The 12,282-nt window shown below is 36.4% G+C and overlaps 1 protein-coding gene and 1 pseudogene across 4 annotated transcripts; one reads left to right on the top strand and one right to left on the bottom strand.

Moving 5' to 3' along the window:
* The first annotated feature begins 2,951 nt into the window (after window positions 1–2,951).
* On the top strand, window positions 2,952–11,505 carry LOC140858046 (uncharacterized; annotated as a pseudogene).
* LOC105046091 (myb-related protein 2) lies at window positions 3,731–7,957 on the bottom strand. 4 transcript variants are annotated; one of them, XM_010924588.4, is made up of 7 exons: window positions 7,104–7,951; window positions 6,828–7,026; window positions 6,643–6,719; window positions 6,506–6,563; window positions 6,339–6,426; window positions 6,194–6,263; window positions 3,731–5,495 (listed from the first exon to the last, which is right to left on the bottom strand). In XM_010924588.4, the coding sequence occupies exons 2-7, from the start codon at window positions 7,018–7,020 to the stop codon at window positions 4,740–4,742; spliced, it is 1,242 nt and encodes a 413-aa protein (XP_010922890.1). In that variant the 5' UTR covers window positions 7,021–7,026; window positions 7,104–7,951; the 3' UTR covers window positions 3,731–4,739. The 4 variants fall into 4 exon arrangements, with proteins under 4 accessions (XP_010922890.1, XP_010922889.1, XP_073114459.1 ...); XM_010924587.4 differs by having other exon boundaries at window positions 6,828–7,023; XM_073258358.1 differs by having other exon boundaries at window positions 6,828–6,996.
* Window positions 11,506–12,282: the final 777 nt, after the last annotated feature.

Here is a 12,282-nt window from a genome sequence, read left to right as displayed (position 1 = left end):
CTGGATAGGTCTTCGGCTTGTTTGTATGACTTGGAAAAAATAGAGGATGTGGTGGATTGACTTGATTGCTATGCTATTGTACCAGGAGGTGGCTCATGATGTAAATGATTCTACCAGCAGCAGTGATGAACAGACATCCCACTTTTCTATTGCTGGTTAAAAGCTCTCGTCATGAATTTATGGAAGTATATATTTCATGACTAGAATGCATGTCCACAGTGTGGTTTTTAATCCCTTGAATTTGTGCAATACTTAGTAAATATTGGGATCAAAATTCATCCTAGTGTGAATTTTGTTTATTTGGCATTTTTCTTCGGTCTTCAAAATTTGCTAGTGTGGTTGCTAGTGATTAGCTTAAGAATTCTAAAGTTGATTGTGCGAAACTTAACCTTGTGTTTGGTTGGGGTCATGAGAGGATGAATGGATAAAATTAGAAGGATGGATGGCCTTCATCTACTGTTTGGTTCAAAAAATTACAAGAAGGATGGATGAAAAAGGAGTTATCCATATATCCTGGTCTACCAATTTACATTCTCTCAATTAGGCAATGAGGTTGCTAGTGATTAGCTTAAGAATTCTAAAGTTGATTGTGCGAGACTTAACTTTATGTTTGGTTGGGATCATGAGAGGATGAATGGATGAGGTTGGAAGGATGGATGTCATCCATCTACTGTTTGGTTTAAAAAATTATAGGAAGAATGGATGAAAAAGAAAGAATTATCCAGCTATCTTGGCCCATCAATTTACATCCTCCTAAATTTGAAGGATGCAAGGAAGGATGGATGGGCATTGATGGATGAATTTTTGTATTAACAAAATTATCCCTCATTAATTTTTTTAAAAAAATTATAATATTTCTTCATTTTTTTATTCATATTATACATATATATATATATATATATACTATTAATCATATATTACTAAATCTTATTACTAATTATTTTAATTTTAGTATATAATTATGATAATTATAATTAAATAATTAGAATTATCTTCTATTTCTTTATTTTTATTTACTATTTTTAATTAACTATTTGTATAATATTAATTAACTATTTAAATTAAATTATTAAGCAATTAGTTATGTATCTAATTAATTAATATTTAATTATAATTTTTTTTATTAAATTAAATTAAATTAAAAATAAATATTTATATAATTTTTCATATAATTATAGATTATAATGATTATAAGTTTATATATTATTTATTTTTTTAGTATAAATATGTGTTATAAATTAATAATAGTAATATTTTTTATAAAAAAATAGCCTAGTAAAAATGTTATATAAATATCATCCATCCTTCTTTTTATTCCTCCTATACCAAACAAAGGAGAAAATTATTTTTATCCATCCTTCCATGTTTTACCAAACATATGAAAGGATGAATGAAAAATCTATCTATCCTCTCTCTCATCCATCCTTCCTCCTCCATCCATCCTTCGTGCCAAATAGGGGGTAAGGGTTGACCATATTTTGGCTTGTCACTCTATGGTTTCAATAAATTTAAATTTCTATGTGGTGAAGAAGCAAAGGGATTTGGAATATTTTCATGCTACTATCTTGGTTTTCCAACACTAAAATAAGCCATGATTTATTTTTGAATGAAATGGAACTCGCCATCATAGTACAGATAATGTTTAGAATAAAACAGAAGATTAGCATCTGTGTTTAAAATTATACTTCTTTAGGATCTTCTCAAAGCCATCTTTGAAGGCATTTAAGGAACCAAGAATCTTGTGGGGTCAACTCCTGACAAAAAAGACTTGGAGTCCATTTTTTTCTGTTTTCTTAATACAACAACCAAATCTAGACTCTGGTTTTAGGGACCTAAACATCAATCTGTTTTAATTCTGACTGGAATATTCACATGCATCTTTGTTGATGTTTGAGCATGTTCTTTATTTTCTTTTTTTCCTCCCCTGTCAGGATCTCTGGGTATACAATTAAAGACATTGTTTGAACACTCGTTGCATACTTTAGTGATGATTGGTATGAGTCTTACTTTGTGAGTTTACTGTCCAGAAATTACATATTCTAGGTTGTTTCTGCTTGTATAGCTAATTTTTTTCCAACAAAGGATCATTGACCATTAAAAAAAATGCACTGTATGATCTTTAATAGTTCTTTAAAAGATTTATTATGTCATCCGTCAGAAGGATAGCTGTATCATTTGTATCTTTCCACTATTAATATTGTTTAAATTTGTATTTATTCGTGGTTCACATCAATGTTTAAGTCTTGGTATCAGACTCTGTATCAATACCTTGCCCGTACAAGTTGGTAAGATATAACATGTCCTTATATCAGCACATGGTGAACTGTTGAAGAAGATGCAACATCTGTGCCATTTATCACTATGGGGACATATCGAGCTCCCATATATTACCAATACCATACTGGGTTGGTATGAAAAGCTGTGTATGAGCTGATGTGCTTCTGTACATAAAACCACACATCACGTAATTACGCATGTATTTTTATGTTCATCCTTGTTTTTCTGTTTGTGCATCACAGAAACCATCATTGGGGTAGTGGTATCTTTTGTATGTTTCTACTACTGATGTTGTTCACAATTTGTATCTATTTGTGTATCACATATTAAAGACGTGTTTCAAAATTCATCCTTATTTTTTTGGTACAAGGAATTTTTCATCACTATTTTTATTGTAAAGTTTCAAAGCTGTATACCCTTTTGTATAATGACGATATTGTAATTATCAATGTATTTTTTTCCTTTTTTTGGTGGAGGAGAATATGGAATTCAACTAAATTGTAGTTGCTTTTGTGGCTAATGAGTAATGATAGAATTTGATTCTCAATGAGATTGGAGAGGCTCCATGGGTATCCCTATCTGGTTTGACTATTTTGACTGTCAAATCAGTTGATGCCTCTCATTATTGACACCCATAGGAGTTCCCTTCAACTTTTCTTGATACAAATTACGATATGGTAGCTTTTATTTGCTCAAGTAGTTACTATTATAACTCTGTAAGTTTGACTGAAGAATAATTTGACATCTCTCAAGTCATATACTTCTAAAGCTCTTTTTCATTTGAGATTACTGTATTTTGCATCTTCAGGTTTAAAAAACCTAAAAATTTTACTTGTCCAAGTGAGAGTAGCTATGGAATATAGGTTGGTGAAAGGATATTTCTGGAACTACCACAGGAAGCTAGAAACTTGAAGCAGAAATATGATTTTTAGATGTGTTCTCATTGAAGTATTGTTGACTTGTCGTGGAGCAGAGGTTGGCATGGATAGCCAATGCTTCAGGGTTATGCAAGATATCCATATAGGTAGACTGAGACATATTGTTAAATATTTGAATCAACCTTGTTCATCAATTTTATCATGGCACTACATTATCATCTTTATCATGGCACTACATTATCATCTTTGGCTACACATACCTTAGGTTATTTACAGGAAGTAGAGTTAACTAGCCAATAAATTGCAAGATGAAAAAATTATGAATATTAGCATTGCATTGAGGATCTATGGTTTGTCCCGTTTTGGAAATATTTACAGTGGTCTAAAATTCAAATTGCCTACTTAACAGGAAGATGCTGGAAAAATAAATTTGAATCAGAAACAAGTTTACATATATTAATTGATGACAAGTAATATGGAAAGCAATCGATTCTGAAGTAGTTAGCAGCACGAAATTTGTGATGCGACAGGAAGTGAAAGTGTTGATCATGTTGCTTTACAATGTCCCTGCAAGAAAGGACACAAAAAGTTAAAAATGCTGCATAAGGATCAGACTATCTTTTTCCCTTTTCATTTAAAAAACTTGCTACTTAAGATTACTGTTTCATGATAATTTTACAGTGTAATAGTGCTTATTGTGTTGGAATTGACTGGAAGTGTCTGCTTATGGCTACATTACCAGAGACATCGTTTCCTCTAATTGCATGGTCTTTTTCAAGACAATTTGTTGAAAGTCCATGTGCTTCATGTTTGGGGAAGTCACAATATTCTATTTCAGGTTAGTTTCACTTTTTGGATCGATGAAATCAAATCAAATTTTAATTCTTCTTGGCAATGTAACAGAATTCTTTTAGCTATATTGAATAGAGGATTTGTTATTGCTGTGTAGTGGGTTAGTAACCGTGTGAAAACAATATAGCTCACCTGGAAGAAAGCATGACATTAGTGTAACCCCAAAGGGATCATTTTGCGTCTATGCTGCTGATGAAACAAAAATATGAGAAATCATGTGAAAAAGAACCTGTATGAATCCTGACTAACTGCAAAGCTTATGGATGCAATGCAGTTCTTCCTGGGATATCTATTGACCATCTGATTGTGGTGTTGCAAAGTAACATTGTGTGTATAACACTACCATCATAGTGAGTTTTTCATACTACTTCAGTAGTCAATTTCAATCTATGCAGCTGCAACCTTCCAGAAAGAAATCTAGAGATGCTTAATTAGATTTCATTACTCAGTTTGCCAACATCATGATAGACTGAAAAAAAATCTTGCTGCTTAATACAATTCCATCAACAGAAACACTAGCTATTATGCCATACCGCAGGGATAGTCTCTGTCTACTCAATCATGAGTTGAACTTTAATATCTTGTTAACCATTTCAAGGTTTAATACTATTGTTAGCTATCAGCTTCTAATACAGCCTATTCCACATGCTGACTATTAATCTAAACTTGTAATATCAGTAAAGGAGCATGTTATTCATTAAGCATGTCTGCTGCTTGCTTTACACAACATCCTCAGCTCCAGCTGAAACCATTTAAGTCGAACAGCTTGGAGCCTAGAGAACGATCATTGTCATCACGGGCATTTAGATCTAGCTGCACTGTTAGACATGGCAATGCAAATCCATTCAACTGATTTGTACTCTCTTGCTGGACTGCTGATCTCCTGCCATTTGGCATTTCAAGACAAGGGTCTTCTCCATCACCTTCATTTTGTTTTGCCTCGGAAAGGCTAATACTGCCTATATTTTCTCCTTCAGGTTTCACACTCTTTGGTAGTATGTTGGACTCCTTGACTGGAAATATTGTCATTTCAGATTCTTTTACTCTGGATGAAGGTAGTGTTCTACTCTCATTCACATTCCCACACCATGCAAAACAAGTCTGTGCAAGGGTGGAATCCTCCCCTATCTGTTGTGTGTGTAATGGTGAATTTCCAGGATAAGTTCTCAATCCAACACTGACATGATGTGTCTGTCGGTCCTTCTGGAGATCTTTATATGAAGTCAAGCAACTATCCCCCAAATAGTCAGCAAATTGGGCTGCCTGTCCTTTCAGGGTGTGTAAACTGGAAGATTCTCTCAGACTTGGAAATGCGGTACCGATACATTCATTTGACACTTCATTAACTAGTTCAGAGAGTTGCACTTTGGCAGCATCCAGCCCTATGGAACCCACACTCTGCTTTCCAAGAGTCTCTTGGGCCTTCTCCAGCACTGATTGCAAGTATTTTCCCTGGGCCTCTATCCGGAGCTGCAAGTGCCTCTGCACCTGTTTGATTCCAGTATAATCTCTGGTTTAGACCAAGGCTTGTCTTCTATCTATTGGCATGATATGAGAGACTAGCCAGGTGGAAAAGGACAGAAGAAAAAAAGGAACTTTATTATTTCAGTCCAGGGTAGCTTTCTTGCAACTTTTAACCCTTTGAGTAGATTAAAAAATGGGAATCACACATATTCTTTGCGCCACATTTACTTTATGTGTTAAACAACCAGAACTAATAAACTGAAGGTTTTTTGTTGTTTCATTCATGTCATTTTATGTCATGAAAATTAGCAATACCCCTCATGCCTTGGTGGCCAGGGGCTCTTCCTGTTATAAAATTGGCAAGAATTCAAAGATTGGCACCACCCTCTTCCTCTTCATTTACATCATGAAAATTGGAAGCAAACTTGATTGCATCTGTATACCTCTCGTGTTTCTTGGGGTGGCAGGATTTCTATCTGTCTGTGTGCTTTGTCATGATGTCGCTATTTTATCATTATGTAATACTGTAAAACAAATCATAAGGCATTTAGCACTAAAACTGTGCCTGCAGTTGAATGCTGCTTATGATTGAATCTTCTTTTTGTTCATATTATTAAAATAAAGGTGCTTCAAAATGCAGAGTTTATCACCCAAAGCAGGATTTTGTTGGTTGGTCAGTCATCATTTGAAACAGTATTAGCTATTTAGTTACCGGCCCTCACCTCAAGTTGCTCATGTAGCTGTCTTTGCACTTCAATTTGCATCTGAAGTGCTTCACTTATTTGCATGGTTCTGAGATTCAGAAACATACAATCAGTGCCACTTTCTTAGAAGAATAATCTAGTGTTTGCTTTTTTGACAACTTACTTGTATGAATGAGAGGCAATGTTTGTATTGCTGATTAGTGGTCCACTCACTTCAGATGTCCTGTCAGCTGCTATTACAGATCCTATAACTGAAATGGTGAATCTAATTTTACATCATTCCATATGTTAAAGATGTCCAAGATAAACTTTGGGAGACTGCTTTCCTACCTTTCTTGGTAGTCCCAGAACAAGCTTGAGCTTGAAAATTTTTACTAAGCCTGTATTTCTGAAAACCGGAATACCAACTTATTTTCAGTGTTCATAGATCAAAATTTTCAAGTGAAAAATAGAGAATCTATTGGTACCTGGAGATGGCTTTTTAGGTGATATAAAGTCAGTCCTGGAATGCTCATGAGCCTCATAACTGTTTTTGGAGTAGCCCCTGAAACATGAAAATTTTGAATTAGCAAACTTGAAAGAATTCATTTTCTACTGGAAGAAGCAAATTTTGCTGCTATTCTTTTGTATTCTTCTTTATCTGTATGCTCACTGTCTGCTCCACCCAGTTGATTCACTGCTTCTATAAAACGTTGATGGAGCTCTGGTGTCCATTTCAATCGAGGCTTAGCATCAGTGGAGAGAAATAGTCCTGAACTTCCTGGAGCATTTCCTGCTTGTAGGACTGGTGGAAAGGCTGCCCTAGAAGAGAACAGGTCATTCTGTCCTTGATGTTGGCGATACATTTCCTGCTGTTGAATGGATATCAGGTTGAAGATAATGAAAGAAGTGTATGTAATGCAAGCATGATCTATTTGTAGCTTCTTACCTTTATTTCTTTTTACCCTTTCCTTTTGTGTGCTAGAACTCTTTTGGAAGCTGCTAGTGCCTAACACTGATCTGCTTCTATTATGTAGACCTCCAATGCTCTCTTCCTGTTGGGGAATGAGCTTTGGATTTCATTCCTTCTCATGGTGATGAGAAGTGCATGTAAGGGTCTCTTTATAAAGCTGAAAAGCATTTGGAATCTTCTAAACAAAACACTCAATCCTGTCCAATCTTCATGGTAACTGATATAATACGTTGTCTTTGCTTTAATGTTTTGTGGACCATGTCAACTTTTATTGTCAATTCTTAGGTCAATTCTTCTATGCAAAAACTAGGATTTTCAGAACCGTCCTGAACCGCTCGGTTTGGGGCATATCGAGCCGTTCTGGTGGTGGATCGGGACAATTTTGGCTATCGAAATGAGAAATCAGGGAGGAGAGGGAGAAGGAGATGGAAGAGAGGAAGAAAGAGAGAAGAGGAGGGAAGAAGGAGAGGGAGAGAGGACCTCTAGAGGCTATTGGAGGGCAGTTGAGGTCGCTGCGCCGCAACCAAGTTTGGTGGAAGCCAGAGGAGGGAAGAGGGAGAGAAGGAAAAGGAGAGGCCTTTGGAGGCTTTAGCCCCTATTTTCAATTGGGAGGAGGGTGGAGCCCCTCCTCTAGCCATCCATCGGCTTAGCAACGATGCAACAGTCTCGCCAACCCACCAAAATTCTTCTCTTCTTTTCCCTCGCCTTCCCTCTCTCTGCCCTTCTCTATCTTTCATGGAGCTCGATAGTAGTGTAGTGACCTTGGTTGCCCTCCGATGGCCTCCGGAGGTCCCCTCTCCTTCCCTCTCCTCCTCTCTCTCTCTCTTCCTTTCTCCTATTATGTCCTCTCTCTGTATCTGTTCGGGTCCGATATGAGACCACACAGGAGTGTTTACCATACTGCCGGCTGACCGGTTCGGACTTCGGTACTAGCACAACAAATCTTGATGCAAATTATGCACATCAACTTTTTATGCTATATATTTTATTTGTGATACATGTATAGGAATATATCCATAACCATTTATTTGTAGTTGTATTGATCCTTATAGGAAAAAAACACCTTTTTCCCCTAGAAGGGGAATTCCAAATGTAATAGTCTGCCACTAACCTGATGTTTCTTAAAATCTTTGAGTTCATGGTTCCTTGAACTATTTGAAATCAAGGATTTAGGTCCCAGTGGACATCAGGATGGGATATAATTCCATATGTCAGGATAGGGCCGTCCCACTAGTGTCCCAGTATTCTAATCGGGACGTCTTGGGACATCCTCTATTTCAAGTATCGGGATGGGACGGGATGGTGGCACATCCTGTTCCATGAGAAAACCGGGATAGCCCCATCCCGTGTGGCTTGAAATGACTAATCTCTTGGATGCAATGCATGTGGAAGGCTTGTTTCTTTGGGACTTCAAAGGTCATTCTTGGAGATTGGTCCATGATGCTTTGGCATTCCATGAGTTTTCTTGTGCAGTTTAAAAAATTGCAATGGTATATATTCTGGTTCAGGACCACAAGAGTTGGAACCTTAGCAATTTTGTATAATGATAGCATAAGTTCTTGAGGTTCTGTTGACTGATGCATTGAGAAGCAGAACATCATATTTGAAAGCAAATCTATACTGTTAGTGGATGCTTCATTTGTACTGTTTGAAAGCAAGGTACAGAATCCCTTTTGTCTCCTCTATTAAGATTGGCACTTACTCAACAAAATAGCAGAACAGAAGAGGAGAGACCCATTCACTCGCCATTCATGTGAAGCCATCAGTCGAGCACCAATTATTGGACTCGAATTCAGTGCAAATATACCATACTAATATCTGAAATGAAAAGAGGATGGTCTCTTTCATACTTCATAATTGCTCATGTTGGACCACTTGACTATCTTTGTTATCTTTGAATCTTTTTTTTTCATGAAATTTTATACATGCATGCATGCCCATGATTATGCATGTCACTTTGTTTTCATTTATGTAGATACGTTCATTTTTACAAATCTAAATAATTTATGTCTGCAATTTCAATTATTTGGCTCGTGTCAGAATCTGATGTCAATTGCCATGTCAAATTCTTTGATTACAGGTAATTTTTTATTACTTATTTATGTTAGCAATCATGCTCCTTGTCTGTATGCCTACATTGTTACACAGGTTTCATATGTGCTACTGTTTTGTAGTTTATCTAGACTTCTGTCATGAATCTCTAACATCACTCGCATTATAGTCATACACCATATTTTGGCTCACGCTAGGCTCTGGAAAGCTTATATGGCCATTCCTCTTATGTCAGAAGTCTTGATTAATTTAATATTGTTCAGGATAAAAGATAGCTGTAAACGTTACTCTCTGTGTTGCTGATGTCCTCATGCCAAGACTAGTGTGCACATTTACCTCAGATAACTTGAATAAAGTAATTTGAGAGAATTTATCTCTGTAGTCATCTTAAGGTGAATAACTTATGCATTGTCCAATGGCCTATATGGTCCTATTTTAATCTCCATAATCTGAACTGTCATGAACATAGTTTTACATAAGAAAGACAAAAACAAGTAAGCCATGTTTTGTATTTAGTGTATGAAGTATCGTTACATGAGATTGATTCTTATCCCTGTAAATTGACATGCCACTAAAAATTAATAGATAGAAAACTACAAGATGTAAGTTCTCTGTTCCACCGATTTAAATGAGACCACATGGTTTACATGTATAATGAGAACATCAGATTACAAGGCTATGCATAATAATATCCCATCATCTTAACATCACCACAATTGAGGAGATGAGGCTTGTTTTGCTGGTAAGAATTTTAAAACAGACTACAGCAAAGTGTTAAGAGCTTGCATTGATGTAACGCTTTGAAAACTTCCATTATGGCATATACACACCAGTCCCTACTAATCAAGATTGACAAGTTGATAGAGTTCCTCTTTTACATGAAAAGAAGATGCAGGAGTATGTTTCCTCTTTTCTGTTTGATCTTGACAGTTTGGTACAGCTGCTCCTTTGAAACTTTGAACTCCAGTTGCCCTTACAGAGTGATGGTAACCCCTCATCCAGTTTAGCATTTCCTCCAACCATCCAGGTCAGTAGAGAAAGACCTGTCCTTAAAGGCGAATGATGCAAAGAGCAGAGGCATCTGAAACTTTTTTCTCCTTTAATGGTTGATGTATTCCATCTTCCATATGAAATGTATATGTTTCCTTTTCCGATCAACTATGTGACTTTTATTCTTTGGTTGGTAATTTATAGGACTAGCCTGGGAAGTAAGGATAACAGTTCCTGATTCTGATGGTGTCTTAGGATTCAGTAGGAATTTTCATATTGTGAATAAATTGGTTGGTTGCTGTTCATGCAGTGTGGAGCTTCTGATTGGTCCTCTAATGTCAACCTATACTGCAATATACACCCTAAGGAAAGGTTGATGATGACTGTGTTTTCTGGAGGGTAAAAAAAGGTGAGAGATGTGGGTTCCTCAAGTTCACACTCATGGTATTTTGGAATTTGAAATTTCAAACTTTAGGGCCCACCACCTGGCTTATCCAAGAAAGCATATTTGGCTGAAGCATCTGCAGTTGGAAGGGTCCTTGTCACCCTGTCTTGATTTACAAATTTCAGCTTATTCTGCTGTTCATAGATTGCGGTGCATGCAATTCTGCAAATTACAAGTAGGGTTTCTTCTGTTACCCAAATTCTGGATCTTTGATAGCCCCACACAAGTGGCAAATGTCTGTGTTTGGTTGAGAGAACCATAGGGTATTGGGTAGAGGTTGCCCATTTCAAATCCTTATTTGTTTTGTTGGAACAGAGTTCAATCAAAAGGTGAACTCTAGGATCTCAAATGTCTTTGGAATGTGGGATTGGAGGTCTTCTTACTCCCAACTTCCTCCTATCTGCACACCCCAAGCTCTTTCCACCATTTGAGGGTTATCACATGAATAGGAAAGTCAGGAATCCAGACATGTCTTTGTTGAATTTTAAATACGGTTTTATATTCATTTCAAGATTCTTGAACTATACTCACAACTGGAGATTCTACCAAATGATATTTTACTTGCTGTTTGCCTCTTCTTTTTTTTTTCTTTTTTCATTTTTTTTTTGTTCTTCTAATTATCCTGCGCTTCATCTAAATCAGTCAATATTAGATAGTTGTCAGGAGGCAAGGGACTCTACTGTAGTCATTCTGTGGAATAAATCATATGCAAGTATATGAATAGCTTGATTTCCTTTTCTTTTTTTATAGAAGAGATAAAACACGAACCTCTCAAATACAATGGATTTGGATCAGGAAAGTAGAGAGGTCTCATCAGAAAAATATCCATGATCAGGATAACCATACGAATGCGAGGACGGCAAGATTTTCTTCGTTTTGCTTTTAATGTGACAATAAGATGAAATTGCCCTTGTGAATTAAATGGGATATATTGTTTTTAGCAGCTCAGCATGCTTCAACTTTAGCTAGAGATGGCTTGAAAATCCAGGTGGCTTGAGGTTGAAGGGTCAAAGAAGATGGCGAGAGTTAATTGCAACTAGCGTTATGATATCATGTCAACATGGCTGAAGAAAATGTTCTAATACATGCACACCCCTTAGACCAGCGAATATTTTTTGGCTTATGTCACCTAGGTATGAAAGCTACAGCCAATTCAGCTTGCGAATATTTTTTATTTCCTGTTCCTCCATCTGTCAAATGACTAAAAGATTTAATTGCTCTCCCTCGCTTATTAATTTCTGCCAACAATAGTCTCCCACTGCTTGGTGCTGTTACAAGATTATGACGACTATTTGCATAAGTTATTTCATGGAGAAATCAAATTCTGCCGTCATAAGTTTTAACTGAGGATCCAAACCACACTATATGACCTTGGAGTAAGCTGAGTACACCATTGTCTTACTGCAGTAGCAGATGATATTTTATTGCTAATGTCTTTTATCGTTCTCCAGGTCTCGGGCGTGTTTATGATTTGGTCTAGAACAAAGAAACGATCTTCTTTGCTGAATATGGTCTGGTTGCATGCTTCTACCGTTGTAAGCAGTATGAGGTTCCATTGTTTCTTTAGTTTTGAACCTGTCATCAGATTCCTGATCAGCATGTCAGTGATGCTTATAGACCTTATAAGGAGGAATGGTAGCCTAGTTAGAATAATGGAATAGGCAATAT

Source organism: Elaeis guineensis, chromosome 5, assembly GCF_000442705.2.
Source record: "Elaeis guineensis isolate ETL-2024a chromosome 5, EG11, whole genome shotgun sequence".
NCBI classification, from domain to species: domain Eukaryota; kingdom Viridiplantae; phylum Streptophyta; class Magnoliopsida; order Arecales; family Arecaceae; genus Elaeis; species Elaeis guineensis.
The sequence above is the reverse complement of the archived record's forward strand: the minus strand, read 5'-3'. Positions and strand labels throughout refer to the sequence as shown.